This window comes from Oncorhynchus tshawytscha, linkage group LG21, assembly GCF_018296145.1.
Source record: "Oncorhynchus tshawytscha isolate Ot180627B linkage group LG21, Otsh_v2.0, whole genome shotgun sequence".
Lineage (NCBI taxonomy): Eukaryota > Metazoa > Chordata > Actinopteri > Salmoniformes > Salmonidae > Oncorhynchus > Oncorhynchus tshawytscha.
The window spans coordinates 6,624,777-6,646,190 of NC_056449.1; the positions used below are offsets into that span (position 1 = coordinate 6,624,777).

General features: G+C 48.3%; 1 protein-coding gene across 1 annotated transcript in view; it reads left to right on the forward strand.

The window, feature by feature from the left end:
* The window catches only part of LOC112220473 (dedicator of cytokinesis protein 2), a 186,137-nt gene that overhangs the window by 8,283 nt on the left and 156,440 nt on the right, over positions 1 to 21,414 (forward strand). The window contains exons 5-21 of the mRNA XM_042302941.1: positions 1 to 95; positions 433 to 581; positions 2,514 to 2,668; positions 5,073 to 5,159; positions 5,636 to 5,675; positions 8,814 to 8,895; positions 9,055 to 9,190; positions 9,354 to 9,429; positions 9,568 to 9,644; positions 9,795 to 10,045; positions 12,186 to 12,284; positions 12,653 to 12,725; positions 12,899 to 13,002; positions 13,371 to 13,551; positions 16,394 to 16,491; positions 16,593 to 16,682; positions 17,142 to 17,242. The exon at positions 1 to 95 is cut by the window's left edge and continues 2 nt beyond it. Coding sequence (XP_042158875.1) covers positions 1 to 95; positions 433 to 581; positions 2,514 to 2,668; positions 5,073 to 5,159; positions 5,636 to 5,675; positions 8,814 to 8,895; positions 9,055 to 9,190; positions 9,354 to 9,429; positions 9,568 to 9,644; positions 9,795 to 10,045; positions 12,186 to 12,284; positions 12,653 to 12,725; positions 12,899 to 13,002; positions 13,371 to 13,551; positions 16,394 to 16,491; positions 16,593 to 16,682; positions 17,142 to 17,242 — 1,894 coding nt within the window. The remainder of the gene's footprint in view (positions 96 to 432; positions 582 to 2,513; positions 2,669 to 5,072; positions 5,160 to 5,635; positions 5,676 to 8,813; positions 8,896 to 9,054; positions 9,191 to 9,353; positions 9,430 to 9,567; positions 9,645 to 9,794; positions 10,046 to 12,185; positions 12,285 to 12,652; positions 12,726 to 12,898; positions 13,003 to 13,370; positions 13,552 to 16,393; positions 16,492 to 16,592; positions 16,683 to 17,141; positions 17,243 to 21,414) is intronic.

Genomic DNA, 21,414 nt, shown 5'->3' on the forward strand with positions numbered 1-21,414 from the left:
ACCAGGAGGTGGTGTTGTCAGCAGAGATGCCCCTAGTGAAGGAGGTGACCACCACTCTGAGGGAGTGGGGAAGCATCTGGAAACAACTCTATGTGGTAAACACCTCAACACTCTTTGTGTGTGTACGTGCACATGTACATGTACAGATGAAGGATCTTAATTTGAGCCAGGTTGCTCCAACAGGAAAATAATCAGCAACAGGAAATTTAAATTATTCTGACATTAGTTTGACATAGTCTGACATTTTGAAGTGGAAATTACAAACTTTACAAGCTGTTTTAAATCTTGAATATACTACAAGTTCGCATTTCCTGTTGTGCAGGAAAATATGCAGTAACAAAAGAGTGATCAAATTAAGATCCCACATCTGTTCGTGTGTGTGTGTGTCTGTGTGCATGGTGTGTGTGTGTAACCATTTGTCTTTCTGTGTAGACCAATAAGAAGAAGCGTGTGGTGCAGGTCCAACGGCTGATGTGGGATCTGATGGAATGGCGTTCCCAGCTCCTGTCTGGCACGCTGCCTAGCGACGAGTTCAAGGAGCTCAAACAGAAAGTCACCTCCAAAATTGACTATGGCAACAAGTATGGCCCATAGACTAACAGAACTACACTCTTAGAATGAGTGGTGACTCGAGAAACCCTGGAGTTCCTCAAGGAACCATTACTATTCAATGGATCATATTTTCACCTTTGGTTACTTGAGGGGGTTCTTGGAAGAACATGTAATGGTTCATTATAGCAATGGGTTCCTCTGGAGTGGAGGCATGGCTTAGCAGGGGCATGGCTTTAAGATATATCTTTTTTTGGCCACCCGTTAGAGTAAATGTCATTCCTGTTCATCTGTTCTGTTGTATTGTCATCACATGTTAAGGTTGAACACTGACAGTTGTGTAGCTTCAGGGCGGTTACATGCACACAGTAATGCGATTATTGTTGACAGTCAGATTAAAATAATATTTTGATGAAATAATTGACATGCTTTGCCAGAAGAACGATTTCCCTAATAATTCTGTTTACATGGACACATCTGAAATCAGGCTACCTGATTGGCACTCTGATAAATGCAGAAATTTGCCAATCAAAATAAACGCTCTACCACAGCGAACATATTATTTTTGCAGAGCATATTTGATTCTGAGTTCGGACATATGAAGTTTGTATTTGAAAACGACTTCTAAGAAGCGTACATTCAGTTGTTCCCGGACACACTTCACTCACACTAAAGAGGGAGGCTCGCTCGGATGGTGCTAGCACATGATCAAATACACAGCTGGAACGCCGCGTACCATGTCTACATGTTAATCACTTGAAAGATAGCTCCGAAAAAACAGTGGTTTTAATCGGCATACGATTACTTCGGGTATGACCTTAATGCCGATTAAGATAAGCAGAGTATGGCGTTTACAAGACTGTTACCCTCATTGACTGTGTTTACGTGCACACTAATCATTCGATACTAAACAGATTATAGCAGTAGGCAGATTATGCAATAGAGGTGTATGAGTTCCTCAAGAGCCTGTGCAAATCCCAAAGTTGAAATAGTTACCACTTTATTACTGTATGTAATCAGCATCGTTAATATTATTGATATTATATGTAATATGCATAAGTATTCAAGGAACATTTTCATTTCCAGTGTACAAACTTGAAGATGCATGACATTTTACAGGCGACCAAAAATAAATAGCTGAAAAGCCATACTTCCAATTAACCATGCCTCCAATCTGATAGGCTGTCACCTCTACAATATATTATTAAAAAGGTTCATAACTGAACCCCTTCCATCACAGAAAGTTTTTTCTGAAGGGTTCCTCAAGGAATCTTTCTCAACTGGAAAAGATCTGCCTGTGTGGCAACCCAAAAGGTTATTCCAGGCACCTTTACTTCTAGGAGTGCACATTATCACTAAAATAGAGTATTCTCAACTGGAAAAGATCTGCCTGTGTGGCAACCCAAAAGGTTATTCCAGGCACCTTTACTTCTAGGAGTGCACATTATCACTAAAATAGAGTATTCTCAACTGGAAAAGATCTGCCTGTGTGGCAACCCAAAAGGTTATTCCAGGCACCTTTACTTCTAGGAGTGCACATTATCACTAAAATAGAGTATTCTCAACTGGAAAAGATCTGCCTGTGTGGCAACCCAAAAGGTTATTCCAGGCACCTTTACTTCTAGGAGTGCACATTATCACTAAAATAGAGTATTCTCAACTGGAAAAGATCTGCCTGTGTGGCAACCCAAAAGGTTATTCCAGGCACCTTTACTTCTAGGAGTGCACATTATCACTAAAATAGAGTATTCTCAACTGGAAAAGATCTGCCTGTGTGGCAACCCAAAAGGTTATTCCAGGCACCTTTACTTCTAGGAGTGCACATTATCACTAAAATAGAGTATTCTCATTTGGGAAAGTTTCCATCTCTGCATCTGTCTGAGAGATACACATTTCTCTTTCTCCATCTGCTCCTTCTCCTCCTCCTCCTCCTTCTTCTTCCTCCTCCTCCCTGTCCCCTCCAGGATCTTGGAGTTGGACCTGGTGGTGCGGGATGTGAATGGGAACATGCTGGACCCAGAGAACGCCAGCGTGATCAGCCTGTTCAGAGCCCACCAAGATGCCACCACCAAGATCAACGAACGCATCAAAGAGGAACAGGTCAGGTTTGAACAAACCTATCACAATGATCAATCTCAGCGCTGTAGGTTCACGGGTCTGTAATTCATATTTTTGCTATTTTCACAACTGGAATTATGGGCGCAGTAGCTGGTGGTGTGTTTTGATGAATAAACAAATTGTTGGTGAGTTGAGGCTTGGACCCTCCCTGGGCAATCAGAACATGCCCCATGGCTATAAGTATATGGTTGCTTCAAGTTGGGTATTTATTTATTTTTATGTATTGCATTGTCAGTTAGTCTATTATAGCCTAGTTCGTTAAATAGCCTGCACCATATTTACTAAATATGATGAATATATTTGCAGTCCGCATTGTTCTAATTTCACTGCTTCAAATATGAAAATACATTCTTAAACATAGACTATAGTATTTGCACTGATGTAGAGGCTAAGCCTACTGTAAATTACAGTCTGGACATGCCAAACATGGTCAATAAGCATGAAGATTAAATTCACTGCCCTTTTGATAAGGCCTAAAAAGACTGATCATTCTAATCAAATTGTAATAAAAACAAAAACAACTACTTGTTTTAAATAGGCTACAGATGTAAGATCTCATTTTGAGCCAGTTTTCTACAGCAGGAAAATAATCCTGAAGCAACTAGAAATGTCAATTATTATGTGGATTATGATTAATGGACATTTGTGTAGGGGTTGATACATTTTTCGTAAGGGCAAATCAAGTCTGAAATTTCAAAGTAGAAATGACAAGCTTCAGAAGCCTTTTTAAACCTCAAATACACTACAAGTTTTATATTTCCTGCATTGCAACAGGTTGACCAAATTAAGATCCTACATCTGTATCTCTGAAAAACAGTTACAGGCACCATAATTGCTCCCCATGGGCTTATAGTACAGAGAAGGCAATTTGGAATATGGAATATGGACTATGGAATTTATATTATGGAGAGTTTTACGCAGATCCAAACTTTTCGCAGGAGCTAGATAAAGATCCAATATAAAGAGAAAGGGGGCATGTTCACTCATCTTTATACTGCTCGCAAATGTAATGTTTATAAACATTTTACGGATCGTATTTGCAATTCTCCAGATTGCATTGCATTCGAGCCCTGACATGGGCAGTGAATATTTTTTTCATACGTTTGGTTTTTAATCAATTTTTTTTTAAAACAGTCCATATTTTTTTAACCAACAACAATATTTCTAAGTAGGATCGGGTCAGAAACATGATATCATAAATCGCTTCTCCCGTTCCATGGCACTGTGGGGCCTAAATGTCTTTACGCATAACTTTAACATAACATCAATTGTATCGTTGCCAATGTGCAAGGCTGATTCAAAAAAAAAAAACTGCCATTGATATGGCATTATAGGATGACTGAATAGGAGCGCGAGTCTTCGGTAATCGGACAAGGGGCGCTCATCGAACATGGGGATGAATAACCTACCTGAACAATCGAAATGAAGTATACAGGTATGTGAATTGTGAATAAGGGAAAAGTATGAGGGCAAAAACCTCTAAAATATTTCAAAACATTCTCAGTAGACCATTCTCAGTAGACCATTACTCATAGACTACTTGGGTAATTTATTTTATTTTTTATTTGACCTTTTAATGGATAAAAAAGACACGCCTCCTGTATGCGATGCCGCTAAACCTGCCTTGATTAAGGGGAGGGTAGACTACGCTTGGTTTTTAATCAAATTAAATACAATGGGGGGGAACCAATCGTTTTTTATGGTTCTAAATATGATATTCACCTGCACAAAAGGCCCATCTCTCTTCCATTGGCACTGTGCATCATGGCTGGATAGGCTGCGCTTCCGCTTTCAAATCCATGCCATTATCAACTGGGCTACGGTTAAGTCCTGCTTTTTGTGGGTCTTAAAACTTCCGATTAGCGCTGCATAAAATGGTGGCTTGCGCATGTTTTTAAGGACACACCTCAAATAGTGCCACCCCTCCCACCTCAGCACAAGGGAGCTGACGCTAGACAGGTAAAATTGCCAAACCTGGCGTTAGAGCTGGAAAATGCTAGTGCACCCGTTTTTACATTACGAAATGTCAAACTAACGTGCATTTGACACGTGCTCCTCCTTAGCCATAGCCGAAAAAAATAGAGCCCAGAGAGTAAGAGAGAAAGAAAGACCGAGAATAAGGGAAAGTGGGGTCAGGGTTGAAGAGGTGGAGTTACAGAGATGGGGAGAAAAGTGTGGATGAAGTAAGATTGAGAGATTTGAGAAAGTAGTGATAAAGAGAATACAAAGAAGACATTGGTCAGACACCATATATGATATCCAAGAGTGTAGGCATAGTCAACAAGCCCCTTACATTTGAGTATCTACATTTATCACTCTCTCTTGCTCTCTCTCTCTCACCCTCTCTTGCTCTCTCTCGCTCCCCCTCTCTCTCTCTCTCTCTCTCTCTTCTTCTGTAGTCCAACGTCTCTCTCTCGCCCGGATCCAGTCCTCTCCCACTCACAGCCTCTATGTCTCTCCGGAACTCGCTCGGATCGGAGAAGATTCTCTTCATGTCCCTCTCTCATCAGGTCTCTATCTAAACATCCCTCTATCCAGTTCTCTTTTTACATCCATCTTGTGCTTCTTTCACCCTTCCTCCCTCTGCCTCTATTTATTTCTCTCTCCTCACTCTCTTCCTCCTCTTACCCCACTTTCCATATGTTTTTATTCCTGTACTGTGCTGTACTGTACTGTGGTGTACTGTACTGTGGTGTGCTGTGCTGTGCTGTACTGTGCTGTACTGTACTGTGGTGTGCTGTGTTGTACTGTGCTGTGGTGTGCTGTGCTGTACTGTACTGTGGTGTGCTGTACTGTACTGTGGTGTGCTGTGTTGTAGTCCTGTGCTCCTGTACTCTGTGCTGTACAGCCTCTGTGCTGTATGTACTGTGGTGTGCTGTGCTGTACTGTGCTGTACTGTACTGTGCTGTGCTGTCGGATGTACTGTGAGAAGATTCTGTGCTGTACTGTACTCTTCATGTCCCTGTACTGTACTGTGGTGTGCTGTGCAACAAACAGACCATCATCAGGTCTCTATCTAAACATCCTGTGGTGTGCTCTATGTACTGTGGTGTGCAGTTCTCTTTTGCTGTGTTGTACATCCATCTTGTGCTTCTTTCACCCTTCCTCCCTCTGCCTCTATTTATTTCTGTACTGTACTGTGCTGTCCTCTGTGCTGTGCTCTTCCTCCTCTGTACTGTGCCACTTTCCATATGTTTTGTATTCCTGTGCTGTGCTGTACTGTACTGTACTGTGGTGTACTGTACTGTGGTGTGCTGTGCTGTACTGTGCTGTACTGTACTGTGGTGTACTGTACTGTGTGCTGTGTGTACTGTGCTGTGCTGTGCTGTACTGTGCTGTGCTGTACTGTACTGTGCTGTACTGTGCTGTACTGTACTGTGCTGTGGTGTGCTGTACTGTGCTGTACTGTGTGCTGTACTGTGCTGTGTGCTGTGCTGTACTGTACTGTGCTGTGCTGTGTGTGTGCTGTGCTGTACTGTGTGCTGTGTGTGTGCTGTGCTGTACTGTGCTGTACTGTACTGTGCTGTGCTGTGTGCTGTGTGCTGTACTGTACTGTGTACTGTGCTGTGCTGTACTGTGCTGTGGTGTGTGCTGTACTGTGCTGTACTGTACTGTGCTGTACTGTACTGTGTGTGTGCTGTGCTGTACTGTGGTGTGCTGTACTGTGGTGTGGTGTGCTGTACTGTGCTGTGCTGTACTGTGTGCTGTACTGTACTGTGGTGTGCTGTACTGTGGTGTGCTGTACTGTACTGTGGTGTGCTGTACTGTGGTGTGCTGTACTGTGCTGTACTGTACTGTGGTGTACTGTACTGTGCTGTACTGTGCTGTGCTGTGTGCTGTGTGCTGTACTGTGCTGTGCTGTACTGTGCTGTACTGTGGTGTGCTGTGCTGTACTGTACTGTGTACTGTGCTGTGCTGTACTGTACTGTGGTGTGCTGCTGTGCTGTACTGTGGTGTGCTGTGCTGTACTGTGCTGTACTGTACTGTGGTGTGCTGTGCTGTACTGTGCTGTACTGTACTGTGCTGTGCTGTACTGTACTGTGGTGTGTTGTACTGTACTGTGGTGTGCTGTGCTGTACTGTACTGTGGTGTGTTGTGCTGTACTGTACTGTGGTGTGTTGTGTACTGTACTGTGGTGTGCTGTGCTGTACTGTACTGTGGTGTGCTGTGTGTGCTGTGGTGTGCTGTGCTGTACTGTACTGTGGTGTGCTGTGCTGTACTGTACTGTGGTGTGCTGTGTGTGTGTGCTGTGCTGTGGTGTGCTGTGCTGTACTGTACTGTGGTGTGCTGTGCTGTGGTGTGCTGTGCTGTACTGTGGTGTGTGTGTACTGTACTGTGGTGTGCTGTGCTGTACTGTGGTGTGCTGTGGTGTGCTGTACTGTACTGTGGTGTGCTGTGCTGTACTGTACTGTGTGTGTGCTGTGCTGTACTGTGCTGTACTGTACTGTGGTGTGCTGTGCTGTACTGTGTGCTGTACTGTACTGTGCTGTGCTGTGCTGTGGTGTGCTGTGTGCTGTGCTGTACTGTGGTGTGCTGTACTGTACTGTGCTGTGCTGTACTGTGCTGTGCTGTGCTGTGGTGTGCTGTGCTGTACTGTGCTGTACTGTACTGTGGTGTGGTGTGCTGCACTGTGCTGTACTGTGCTGTACTGTACTGTGCTGTACTGTACTGTGCTGTACTGTGCTGTACTGTACTGTGGTGTGTACTGTGCTGTACTGTGTGCTGTGCTGTACTGTACTGGTGTGTACTGTGCTGTGTGCTGTGCTGTACTGTGCTGTACTGTGCTGTACTGTGCTGTGCTGTGCTGTACTGTGGTGTGCTGTACTGTACTGTGCTGTACTGTGGTGTGCTGTACTGTACTGTACTGTGGTGTGCTGTGCTGTACTGTGCTGTACTGTGCTGTGCTGTGTGGTGTGCTGTGCTGTACTGTGGTGTGCTGTACTGTGCTGTACTGTGGTGTGCTGTACTGTGCTGTACTGTGCTGTACTGTGGTGTACTGTGCTGTACTGTACTGTACTGTGGTGTGCTGTACTGTGGTGTGCTGTACTGTGGTGTACTGTGTGCTGTACTGTGCTGTACTGTGCTGTACTGTGCTGTACTGTGCTGTACTGTGCTGTGCTGTACTGTGCTGTGCTGTGCTGTACTGTACTGTGGTGTGCTGTGCTGTACTGTACTGTGGTGTGCTGTACTGTGCTGTACTGTGCTGTACTGTGCTGTGGTGTACTGTACTGTGCTGTACTGTGGTGTACTGTGCTGTACTGTGGTGTGCTGTGCTGTACTGTACTGTACTGCTGGTGTGCTGTACTGGTGTGCTGTGCTGTACTGTGCTGTACTGTGCTGTACTGTACTGTGCTGTGCTGTGCTGTACTGTACTGTGCTGTACTGTACTGTGCTGTACTGTGCTGTACTGTGTGCTGTGCTGTGCTGTGCTGTACTGTGGTGTGCTGTGCTGTACTGTGCTGTACTGTGCTGTACTGTGCTGTGCTGTACTGTACTGTGCTGTACTGTGCTGTACTGTACTGTAGCGTAGCACTTGTCATAGAATGCAGCACATAGAAAGGCAGAGTTTGACTGACACCAGTGATGATGATGGATACCTGCCTCTCTCATCCTCACTACTTTTCTCTTCCTCTCCTCCTCTTATTCCCATGTCACCCTGTTCTCAATATGGTTGCCTTCTTATGTACTGTACATCCTATTTCATTATAAACATAGTAATGCAGAACATAGAGGAGCAGAGCTTGACTAACAGCTAATGGCGACAGCGGTCTATCACTGTCAAACAGACCCATCTATACTCCTCTCCCTCCTTTCTCATCCAGACCAGAGTCAAACTGTGTCAAACTGTGACAGGGATCTTTTTGGAAGGTGTGGGCTTTGGATGGCTCGGCAACATTTCCCCAATGTACATGCAGAGCAGATTGATAGGAAGTCAGCGTCAGTCTCTGCTGGACAAGAAAAGTTATATTTAGGAGAAGTGTTTTTTTTGGAAGAGCTGAAAGCAATGGATTAGCAATTATTTTTGTCTATGTCCCAAAAATGTTTTTAACATGTGCATTCAATGCATTTAGATTCTTATTGAGGGTTTATTACGTGTTTATAAGACATGTTCTGTTAACCCTTTCCATGTCCCCCCCCCCCTCCAGTGAGAACTACCTGATCCGTTGGACCAGTAAAGGTTTTCCTAAAGACGTTGACATGCTGAACAACCTGAAGGTTGTCTTTACAGTAAGTCACCACTAGAGAGCACTGTTTGATGCCGAAATGATTCCGAATCCCAAGTTACTGAGGTGGCCACCGTCATATCGTTTAGGTCAGTGGTTCTCAACTGGTTTTGCCTCGGGACCCCCATGTTATTTAGATTTCTCCTCCCTCATACCCCTCCAGGACCTGGGGAATAAGGATTTGAACAGAGACAAGATCTACCTGATCTGTCAGATAGTGAGAGTGGGTCGTATGGAACTGAAAGAGACTGGCACCAAGAAGTGTACCCTGGGCCTCCGCAGGCCCTTTGGAGTGGCAGGTAGGTACTAGTGTATGGCATAGGGCAGTGGGCAGTGTTAAGAAGATTTTGAATTGGGATCCACTGATAGTGGTCACGGCTTGACACACAAGTACATTCATATTTTGTACTAGGTGGATCACAGAAAATGTAAAAGAGGCAATTATTTTCTTCTTCTCTGCAGTGATGGACATCAGTGACATCATCAAAGGAAAGATAGAGTGTGACGAGGAGAAGCAGTATTTCATCCCGTTCGTTCCGTGAGTCCTGCCTCCTTCTCCCTGTCCGCCTCTCTCCCCCTATCCCTACCTAGTTTAGTCATTGTAATGTAGTTGAAATGTTGTTGTTTTTAGGGGGGGGGGAGTATGTAGTTGAAATGTTTGTGTGTGTGTTTACAGGGTTGTGGCAGAGAATGACTTCCTCCACTCCCTGCTGAACAAGGTGACAGCATCGCGGGGAGACAGTGGAGGACAAGGTAGTACACACCCCATAGAGTAGCCCCCAAACGACCCCTTCGTGGCTGATGTCTCTACTGGCTGTTGTTGTTACAGTACTATTACTGAATGGACTCTTCACACTATTCCATGGACTTTATTGTCAACGCTTGCCCCCTTCCTCCCTCCAGGTCTGTGGGTGACGATGAAGGCCCTGGTGGGTGACATCATCCAGATCCGTAAGGAGTACCCCCACCTGGTGGACCGCAGCACGGTGGTGGCCCGTAAACTGGGCTTCCCAGAGATCATCATGCCGGGGGACATCCGCAACGACATCTACTTGACTCTGTGGACTGGGGACTTTGACAAGTACAACAAGACCACCCAGAAAAACATGGAGGTCATCATGACGGTGTGTGACGAGGAGGGCAAGGCCGTGCCGGTGAGTTGGGCAGGACACGGTGTGTGTGTGTGTGTGTGTCACACCAAATATAAAAACTCTGTCACACAAATAGAACATCTCCTCACACTAACAATATTACACCCAAGGCCATCTGGAAGTAGCCAAGAAGGGATACTGTTTCAGCACTGTATCATACTTTGTATTTCATATGTCATCTGCTGTTTAGGGTTGTTGGGTTCGATGGATCTAGGTGGATGGGAGTTAGTTGAATTGATTGTCGTCGTTCTCTTTCTGTCGTCTCTCTCTTTCTGTCATCTCTCGTTCTGTCATCTCTCTCTCTCTGTTGTCTCTCTCTTTCTGTCATCTCTCGTTCTGTCATCTCTCTCTCTCTGTTGTCTCTCTCTTTCTGTCATCTCTCGTTCTGTCATTTCTCTCTCTGTCATCTCTCTCTTTCTGTCATCTCTCGTTCTGTCATCTCTCTCTCTGTTGTCTCTCTCTTTCTGTCATCTCTCGTTCTGTCATCTCTCTCTCTCTGTTGTCTCTCTCTTTCTGTCATCTCTCGTTCTGTCATCTCTCTCTCTCTTGTCTCTCTCTTTCTGTCATCTCTCGTTCTGTCATCTCTCTTTCTGTCGTCTCTCTCTGTTGTCTCTCTCTTTCTGTCATCTCTCTTTCTGTCATCTCTTTTTCTGTCGTCTCTTTCTGTTGTCTCTCTCTTTCTGTCGTCTCTCTCTGTTGTCTCTCTCTTTCTGTCATCTCTTTTTCTGTCGTCTCTTTCTGTCATCTCTCTCTTTCTGTCATCTCTCTCTTTCTGTCATCTCTCGTTCTGTCATCTCTCTCTTTCTGTCATCTCTCTCTGTTGTCTCTCTCTTTCTGTCATCTCTCTCTGTTCTGTCATCTCTCTCTCTGTTGTCTCTCTCTGTCTGTCTCTCTCTTTCTGTCATCTCTTTTTCTGTCATCTCTCGTCATCTCTCTTTCTGTCATCTCTTTTTCTGTCGTCTCTTTCTGTCATCTCTCTCTTTCTGTCATCTCTCTCTTTCTGTCATCTCTCGTTCTGTCATCTCTCTCTGTTGTCTCTCTCTTTCTGTCGTCTCTCTCTTTCTGTCATCTCTCGTTCTGTCATCTCTCTCTGTTGTCTCTCTCTTTCTGTCATCTCTCGTTCTGTCATCTCTCTCTGTTGTCTCTCTCTTTCTGTCATCTCTCGTTCTGTCATCTCTCTCTCTGTTGTCTCTCTTTCTGTCATCTCTCGTTCTGTCATCTCTCTCTGTTGTCTCTCTCTTTCTGTCATCTCTCGTTCTGTCATCTCTCTCTCTGTTGTCTCTCTCTTTCTGTCATCTCTCGTTCTGTCATCTCTCTCTCTGTTGTCTCTCTCTTTCTGTCATCTCTCGTTCTGTCATCTCTCTTTCTGTCGTCTCTCTCTGTTGTCTCTCTCTTTCTGTCATCTCTCTCTTTCTGTCATCTCTCGTTCTGTCATCTCTCTCTGTTGTCTCTCTCTTTCTGTCATCTCTCGTTCTGTCATCTCTCTCTGTTGTCTCTCTCTTTCTGTCATCTCTCGTTCTGTCATCTCTCTCTGTTGTCTCTCTCTTTCTGTCATCTCTCGTTCTGTCATCTCTCTCTCTGTTGTCTCTCTCTTTCTGTCATCTCTCGTTCTGTCATCTCTCTCTCTGTTGTCTCTCTCTTTCTGTCATCTCTCGTTCTGTCATCTCTCTCTCTGTTGTCTCTCTCTTTCTGTCATCTCTCGTTCTGTCATCTCTCTTTCTGTCTGTCATCTCTCATCTCTCTCTGTCTCTCTCTTTCTGTCATCTCTTTTTTGTCTCTCTCTTTCTGTCATCTCTCGTTCTGTCATCTCTCTCTCTCTCTTGTCTCTCTCTTTCTGTCATCTCTTTTGTCTGTCTGTCTCTTTCTGTCATCTCTCTTTTGTCATCTCTTTTTCTGTCGTCTCTTTCTGTCATCTCTCTCTTTCTGTCGTCTCTCTCTGTTGTCTCTCTCTTTCTGTCATCTCTTTTTCTGTCGTCTCTTTCTGTCATCTCTCTCTTTCTGTCGTCTCTCTCTGTCGTCTTTTTCTGTCGTCTCTTTCTGTCGTCTCTCTCTGTTGTCTCTCTCTTTCTGTCATCTCTTTTTCTGTCGTCTCTTTCTGTCATCTCTCTCTTTCTGTCGTCTCTCTTTCTGTTTTGTCCTGTAGAACTCTATCTGTCTGGGAGCCGGGGATCGTCCGCTGAACGAGTACAGATCTGTCATCTACTACCAGGTCAAACAACCACGCTGGATGGAGACGTTCAAGGTCAGTGTGTGTGCATGCGTGCATGTTGATCAACTGTTGCCCTCTGTGTATACTACAATGCAGAGTCTGTTTTAATATGTGGTATTGTAGGGCCCTGGTTTTGTGCATTCATGTGACATAGCAAGATTTCATCCTGTATTTTGAGCCTCTTCCAGAAAGGAGAATTACACCAAAAATGAAAGCAATTGTCTGATGATGGTGCTGGACCATCTGACTTAAAGAGAAACTGGAAGGTTTGAGGAAAAGGTTTTAAATAAAGGTTCAAATCCAGGCATGTCACATGATTGCGCGAAACACAGGGCCGTAAACAGGACATCTCCTGTTGTGATGTAATGTAATGTGATGTAATGTTGTCCTACGTCCTGTAGGTGGCCATCCCTCTGGAGGAGATGCATAGGAGCCACCTGCGCTTCATGTTCAGACACCGCTCCTCTCAGGAGTGTGAGTACACCCAACTCTGGCCTCCCATATATCCTCCCATTGCATCCTTACTTTCTTAACCGCTGAGCTGATTGGACTGGAGGGGTGAAAGCAATGTGACAGGGGGCATTGCATACCTCTACTAAATAAATGACCTTAGGTCTGTCTCTCCCCCATCGTCTCTCTTTCTGTAGCCAAGGATAAGAGTGAGAAGAACTTTGCCATGGCGTTTGTTCATCTGATGAAGGCGGATGGAACAGTGCTGCAGGATGGACTTCATGAACTGGTTGTCTTTAAGGTCAGAACTGAATCAACTCTTATTCACACAACTACAGAACTACAGAAACAACTCACATTCATATGGAGAAATGAGCCAGTACAGATTCACAGTCAAATAGCCAAGGGAACTGAATTATTATTGATTCAAAGCTGAAAGAACTGGAGAATTGAATCACGTCTGAGTCATAGCCAAATCACCTGGGACACTGAATGATTATCAATTCACAACTGACTGAATAGGCTAAACTAAGTCATTGGAGATTCCCTGCCAAATGAACTGGAATTATTGATTAAGCGCCAAATTGAATGAAAATTAATTACTGTTCATTCGCTCACTCCCAAACTAAACTGTGGCCTATACCCCCCTCCCCCCCCCCTCTTTCTTAGGGGGACAGTAAGAGGATGGAGGATGTGAACTCGTACCTGTCCCAGCCCTCTACGCGAAACCAGGGTGACGTTCCAAAGGGGGGGACACTGAGTCGCAGCAGTGTAGGAGTCCTGTCTGTCAGCTCCAGAGACAGCTTCACCGTCTCAACCCTCGTCTGCTCCACCAAACTCACCCAGAACGGTGTGTGTGTATGTGTGTGTGGGGGGACGACGACTCAGAACAGACTGAGTATGTTCTAGATTAGAACAATGTGGGAGGGATGTCATAGTTTTGTCCTACACACACACACACACACACACACATTTCCCCCATACACAGTTATGGTCTTGCCATACAGGTGCTGTGTAACAGCTGTTGGTGAGGAAGACAGTCCATCATTGTAATGATCACTGTGCTGCAGTATTAATCACCAGTCCAGATGCAAGTGCTTATACAATTTTTTTAAACACAAACACAGGCACGCAAGGACACACACACACACACACACAAACAAACACACACACACACAAACAAACACACACACACAGCGTCATGCTGGGTAAAAGTTTTATACATGGAGGCCATTGAAATGAGCAGTTTTATTTCAAAACAACATGTTTGATTAACAAACCAGCTGTAAAATATTGTCAAAGCAGCATTTGCCAATTCTTTGTTTTTGTTAACCATACCTTATAAATGTCACGAAGTGTTTACAACTAACCCAAGCGAACCAAATCGCTAATATCGCTAGCTAGTTCAACCTTGGCAGCTAGCTATATTAGCAATGTTGCTAACTTCTCTTTGAAAGACATTAGAGATCTATTATTCACTTAGCGAATGCAAAGTACCTGGGCCAAGCGGTTGCTTCCGCTGAGTGTATGGATAGGAAAGATTTCAACAATGGGGTGCATGGTTTGCTCCACCCCACAGGCACTTAGGGGGCTTACTTTTTATGCCTCATCAGTGGAGGTTGGCGAGGCATGGGCCGTGGCCAGTCCTGAACCTATTGAGGGTGGACCATTCCTTCCTGGGGAGGTTGAAACCAGGGGCCTGTGGTGAGGGGGTACTGATTGGGTGCTTATTTGTCAGGTCGAGTGACTCCCATTCTTGTGTCCACTTTTGTTGAAGTCGTCAGTGGGTGGGTCTTTCCAAATTGTCTTTCCTGCGGGGAGGCGTATCTTTGGTTGGTTGAGGAGCTCCTCGCGGAGCGGTAGGTGTGGGACGTTGCAGACTTTTTCAACCGTTTTCTGGGTAGTTTAGAGTCCCCAGATATGTGGAAGGGGGATGTTTGCCAGGACAGGGAGCCAGGGAAGTAGGGTGGATCGTAGTGTTCCATGGTGGCATTTATTTGTGTGTCAACTGTGTGTGTGTGTGTGTGTGTGTGTGTGTGTGTGTGTGTGTGTGTGTGTGTGTGTGAGTGACGACCTTGACCAAACAGATGCACAGTAGAGAATGAGATTGCTAGTGCTGAGGTATGAAGGGTGGTGGTAGCGGAGCCCCATGTTCAGCCCTGCTTTGTAAAAAACAGGTTTAGAGTAACAGTGAAATGCTTAACGTGAACTAACTCACTTTTGTACATCGCACTGGTCCGTACGATTGACTTTATTTTAGCGACCAAAAAAACGTAATACTTCCAGATCAACTGTAATATCAATACCATTGTAAAGCACAATTTCTCCCTTTTCTAACAAAATCAATGACTAGGCCTTCATGATGCCCATCTCTGCATGATTCAAGAAGGCAATGAGCTCCGTTGGGTCTTTTTTTAAATGGCGGGTGGGGAAGTGAAACCTATTGCGTGATAGTGAGAAGGAGAGGTGTCACTCGACCTGTCCAATTTATCACCTTATCGCCTCTAAAATGTAAATGAAACCTATTGTGTGATAGTGAAAAGGAGAGGTGTCGTGTGGGGAAACAGCTTTTTTTCACTCGAAAGTGATCTTCAGAAGTAAACAGTGGCTTTTGAGCGTCATGATAGCTTGCAGTGATGACGCAGAAAATGACTAGGTATCCCCCCTTACCCTGTCCCCTGTTTTTAAATTGTGAGAGAAGTGCTACACCTGGTGGAGAGAGGCTGTAAGACAGTTGCTTTATGTGTGCTGTACGTTACGCCATGACACGTCACGCTGTAACGTACAGCATCGTTTTTAAAACTTTTCTCCAATACTATCGGACCATTATCATTTCAATCAACGCTTGAAAAGAAACGTAGTTCACACCCCAGATTTTGATGTCAACACAGTCGCTACAGTCCCATTAGTTTTCTTTGCAGCCTCGTTTGAATGTCGCGGTTGGGCACATTTGTACGGGATGTGGTTAGCGTGCGTTACTTACGGACCCTTCCTAACAATGCAGAGAGAACTCTAAATATTATAGAAACAATTATAACTCAAGGAATAAATACACAATGAGTAAAAAATAACATGGGGTACCAGTATCGAGTCGATGTGCAGGGGTACGAGGTAATTAAGGTAGCTACTGTATGGATCTATACTGTAGGTAGGGGTAAGTGACTAGGCAACAGGATAGGTCTAAATCCATATTCCCATGGAACTGAGATCAAATTATTGGCATGCAAATGCAGTTGGGATGTTTCAGCACTAAAACGAGAAGTAGCCTGCTATTATCCACGATTAACAGATGGCGCATTTTGAAATGAGGTATGCCCAATGTAGTGTTTGAGGGTTTGAAAATGAGAAACATTTATTGAGACAATATCTTTGGGCGTAGGCGGGCAATTGCATTTGAAGGATGCATTTTATGCATATTCTAGAAAGACAATAGGCTACTTCTGCCGGTACAAACTGTGATTGAGAAATGATTTTTTTTAAATGTGGGCGATCCGGCACCAAACAAAACAGCACTTCACCACTGCAGCCAACTGGAGTTCCTGTGCTTCGGTTATTAGGCTTCAAGCCCCCAGAACAACGGATGATTGATTCAATGATTGTTGCGGGTGTGCTGGCCGGGTTTACCGTGACTCAATGACAGGTAGGTGGATGGATAGATTGATGTTTTTTGACTTCTTCTTTCTCCTGCTCAGTGGGTTTGCTGGGCCTACTGAAGTGGAGGACTCGTCCTGAGCTCCTCAAAGAAAACCTGGAGAAACTCAAGATCATCGACGGAGAGCAGGTTGTCAAGGTGTGTGTTGTTCGTGTGTGTTATCTGTGTATGTGTGTGTTTGTTTGTGTGTGTGTGTGTGTGTGTGTCATCTTATGGACTCTTCTCCCCTCCCTGTGTAGTTTCTCCAGGACACTCTGGATGCTCTGTTCACCATCATGATGGAACACTCCCAGACTGACGACTATGACATCCTAGTGTTCGACGCCCTGGTGAGTGTGTGTGTGTGTGTTCTTGTCTCTGTCTGGTATTCTCTGTCACTGTTCTTATCTCTGTCTGTCAGTCTGTCGATCTCTGTCCTTATGGCTCTGTCATTCTCCTTCGGAATAGACATGTCTTCCTGCTTGTTGCTTGTCTGTGTGTCATTTTATCAGCGAGGCACATCTCTCTCACCTTATCAATGTGTCTCTCTCTCTCTCTCTTCCTCTCTCTCTCAATTCAATTCAATTCAATTCAAGGGGCTTTATTGGCATGGGAAACATGTGTTAACATTGCCAAAGCAAGTGAGGTAGATAATACACAAAAGTGAAATAAACAATAAAAATTAACAGTAGACATCACACACACAGAACTTTCAAAACAATAAAGACATTACAAATGTCATATATATATATATATATCAGTGTTGTAACAATGTACAACAATGTAATCTATCTCTCTCTCTCTCTCAGATCTATATCATTGGTCTGATAGCAGACAGGAAGTTCCAGCATTTTAACACGGTGTTGGAGGCCTACATTAAACAGCACTTCAGCGCCACGCTGGCATACAAGTCAGTACTACTTCCTGTGTCCAACCCCTCCTCTTCCCCTCCGCCTGTCTGCCAGTCTCACTGTCTCTCAGAGGCAGCCTCAGGAGTGGCTGAACTCCTCTTTCACATTGATAGTCAGACTGTGGAGGTAAAGCAGCAGGCCCTATCGATAATGACTCCTCATGCTACACTCATAGTGACATTTCCACAGGAGATGACGTGCACATTGATTTTCCACTGTTGAGTGAGAGTGCATATACAGTATGTCATCATTATCACAATGGTTCCACGTGATGGTAGTCCAGATGGTGGTGCTGGGTTCAGGTGAAGGGTCACTGTTGAAGAAGCTGTGCTGATGCTGGGTGTAGTGCATTAATCGTGTGTCATTGTGAATGCTGTGTGCCTGTAGGCCATTGAGTAAGTAGCCAGAACGGCTCATAGGACCTGTGCCTGTAGGTTTGCAGTAGAAGTCAATGGACGGATAAGCCAATGGACGGATAAGCCAGGATAAGGTGGATTACTAGACCGTGGTACCTTACTCAAGGCTGGCCAGAATACTTGGCTCACTGAGTCTTAACTTCAACTTTACCTTCGCCTCTCTGCTACTCAATTCGATTTCAATTGCTTTATTGGCATGACGTGCCAAGGCAATATGTACTCTCTCTCTCTCATTCTCACTTTATCCCTCTCTTGTTCCCTCTTGACGTCTCTCCCCGTCGCTCTCAAAATCGCGCACTCCACCTCTCCCTCTCCTCTCTCTTTCTCTCCATGCTCTCAATCTCGCTCTCCCCGCCCTCGTCCCTCGCCCCCCATCTCGCTCTCCCCGCCCTCGTCCTCACCCCCATCTCGCTCTCCCCGCCCTGGTCCTCACCCCCATCTCGCTCTCCCCGCCTCGTCCAACCCTCGTCCCTCACCCCCATCTCGCTCTCCCCACCCTCGTCCCTCACCCCCATCTCGCTCTCCCCACCCTCGTCCCTCACCCCCATCTCGCTCTCCCCACCCTCGTCCTCACCCCCCCATCTCGCTCTCCCCACCCTCGTCCCTCACCCCCCCCATCTCGCTCTCCCCACCCTCCCCTCACCCCCCCATCTCGCTCTCCCCACCCTCGTCCCTCACCCCCCCCATCTCGCTCTCCCCACCCTCGTCCCTCACCCCCCCATCTCGCTCTCCCCACCCTCGTCCCTCACCCCCCCATCTCGCTCTCCCCACCCTCGTCCCTCACCCCCCCATCTCGCTCTCCCCACCCTCGTCCCTCACCCCCCCCCATCTCTCCCCCACCCTCGTCCCTCACCCCCCATCTCGCTCCCCCACCCTCGTCCCTCACCCCCATCTCGCTCTCCCCACCCTCGTCCCTCACCCCCATCTCGCTCTCCCCACCCTCGTCCCTCACCCCCATCTCGCTCTCCCCACCCTCGTCCCTCACCCCCATCTCGCTCTCCCCACCCTCGTCCCTCACCCCCCCATCTCGCTCTCCCCACCCTCTCCCTCACCCCCATCTCGCTCTCCCCACCCTCGCCCTCACCCCCCATCTCGCTCTCCCCACCCTCCCCCACCCCCCCCCATCTCGCTCTCCCCACCCTCGTCCCTCACCCCCATCTCGCCTCCCCACCCTCGTCCCTCACCCCCATCTCGCTCTCCCCACCCTCGTCCCTCACCCCCCATCTCGCTCCCCACCCTCGTCCCTCACCCCCATCTCGCTCTCCCCACCCTCGTCCCTCACCCCCCCATCTCGCTCCCCCACCCTCTCCCTCACCCCCCATCTCGCTCTCCCCACCCTCGCTCTCCCCACCCTCGTCCCTCACCCCCCATCCCCCTCACCCCCATCTCCCCACCCGTCCCTCACCCCCATCTCCCCCTCGCCCTCACCCCCCATCTCGCTCTCCCCACCCCCATCACCTCCCTCCCCACCCTCTCCCTCACCCCCATCTCGCTCTCCCCACCCTCGTCCCTCACCCCCATCTCGCTCTCCCCACCCTCGTCCCTCACCCCCATCTCGCTCTCCCCACCCTCGTCCCTCACCCCCATCTCGCTCTCCCCACCCTCGTCCCTCACCCCCCCCATCTCGCTCTCCCCACCCTCGTCCCTCACCCCCATCTCCGCTCTCCCCACCCTCGTCCCTCACCCCCATCTCGCTCCCCCACCCTCTCCCTCACCCCCCATCTCGCTCTCCCCACCCTCGTCCCTCACCCCCATCTCGCTCTCCCCACCCTCGTCCCTCACCCCCCATCTCGCTCTCCCCACCCGTCCCTCACCCCCCATCTCGCTCTCCCCCACCCTCGTCCCTCACCCCCCCCATCTCGCTCTCCCCCCTCGTCCCTCATCTCGCTCTCCCACCCTCGTCCCTCACCCCCCCATCTCGCTCTCCCCACCTCGTCCCTCACCCCCCCATCTCCCTCCCCACCCTCTCCCTCACCCCCCCCATCTCGCTCTCCCCACCCTCGTCCCTCACCCCCCCCATCTCGCCTCCCCACCCTCCCCTCACCCCCCCCATCTCGCTCTCCCCACCCTCGTCCCTCACCCCCATCTCGCTCTCCCCACCCTCGTCCCTCACCCCCCCATCTCGCTCTCCCCACCCTCGTCCCTCACCCCCATCTCGCTCTCCCCACCCTCGTCCCTCACCCCCATCTCGCTCTCCCCACCCTCGTCCCTCACCCCCCCCATCTCGCTCTCCCCACCCTCGTCCCTCACCCCCATCTCGCTCTCCCCACCCTCGTCCCTCACCCCCCATCTCGCTCTCCCCACCCTCGTCCCTCACCCCCCCATCTCGCTCTCCCCACCCTCGTCCCTCACCCCCCCCCATCTCGCTCTCCCCACCCTCCCTCACCCCCATCTCGCTCTCCCCACCCTCGTCCCTCACCCCCCCATCTCGCTCTCCCCCCCTCCCCTCACCCCCATCTCGCTCTCCCCACCCTCGTCCCTCACCCCCCCATCTCGCTCTCCCCACCCTCGTCCCTCACCCCCATCTCGCTCTCCCCACCCTCGTCCCTCACCCCCCCATCTCGCTCTCCCCACCCTCGTCCCTCACCCCCCATCTCGCTCCCCCACCCTCGTCCCTCACCCCCCATCTCGCTCTCCCCACCCTCGTCCCTCACCCCCCCCATCTCGCTCTCCCCACCCTCGTCCCTCACCCCCATCTCGCTCTCCCCACCCTCGTCCCTCACCCCCCCCATCTCGCTCCCCCACCCTCACCCCCATCTCGCTCTCCCCACCCTCGTCCCTCACCCCCATCTCGCTCTCCCCACCCTCTCCCTCACCCCCCCATCTCGCTCTCTCCCCCCACCCTCGTCCCTCACCCCCATCTCGCTCCCCCACCCTCACCCCCCCATCTCGCTCTCCCCACCCTCGTCCCTCACCCCCCCATCTCGCTCCCCCACCCTCACCCCCCCCATCTCCCTCCCCACCCTCTCCCTCACCCCCCATCTCGCTCTCCCCACCCTCGTCCCTCACCCCCCATCTCGCTCTCCCCACCCTCGTCCCTCACCCCCATCTCGCTCTCCCCACCCTCGTCCCTCACCCCCCATCTCGCTCTCCCCACCCTCGTCCCTCACCCCCCCCATCTCGCTCTCCCCACCCTCGTCCCTCACCCCCCATCTCGCTCTCCCCACCCTCGTCCCTCACCCCCCCCCATCTCGCTCTCCCCACCCTCGTCCCTCACCCCCCATCTCGCTCTCCCCACCCTGCGTCCCCCACCCCCCCCATCTCGCTCTCCCCACCCTCGTCCCTCACCCCCCATCTCGCTCTCCCCCACCCTCGTCCCTCACCCCCATCTCGCTCTCCCCACCCTCGTCCCTCACCCCCCCCATCTTGCTCTCCAATCTGTGTTAAAACAGAGGATTCTCTATTGAACCTTCATTTATCCAGGTTAGTCTCATTCAGATAAAATCGTTTGTTTCAAGAGAGACCTGGTCCAATCAAGACAGCAGCAGGGGGGAACAATGTTTCAGACAAATTATCAGATGCACTAACAACTTACAGACAGAGACACACCATACATTTTTTTTTATAGTGTATGTTTTGACATAGACACACATACAATTCAATTACAAAAAACATACACACATCATAGATAGAAAAACGTCTAGCATATGTACCACTGCATCAAGTCCTACTGACAATCACATTCCTCAGTAACATGTGAGTCAGCCAACAAGACCCTGGAGTTTCCAGCTGGTCTGGAGAGAATTCCAAGACCA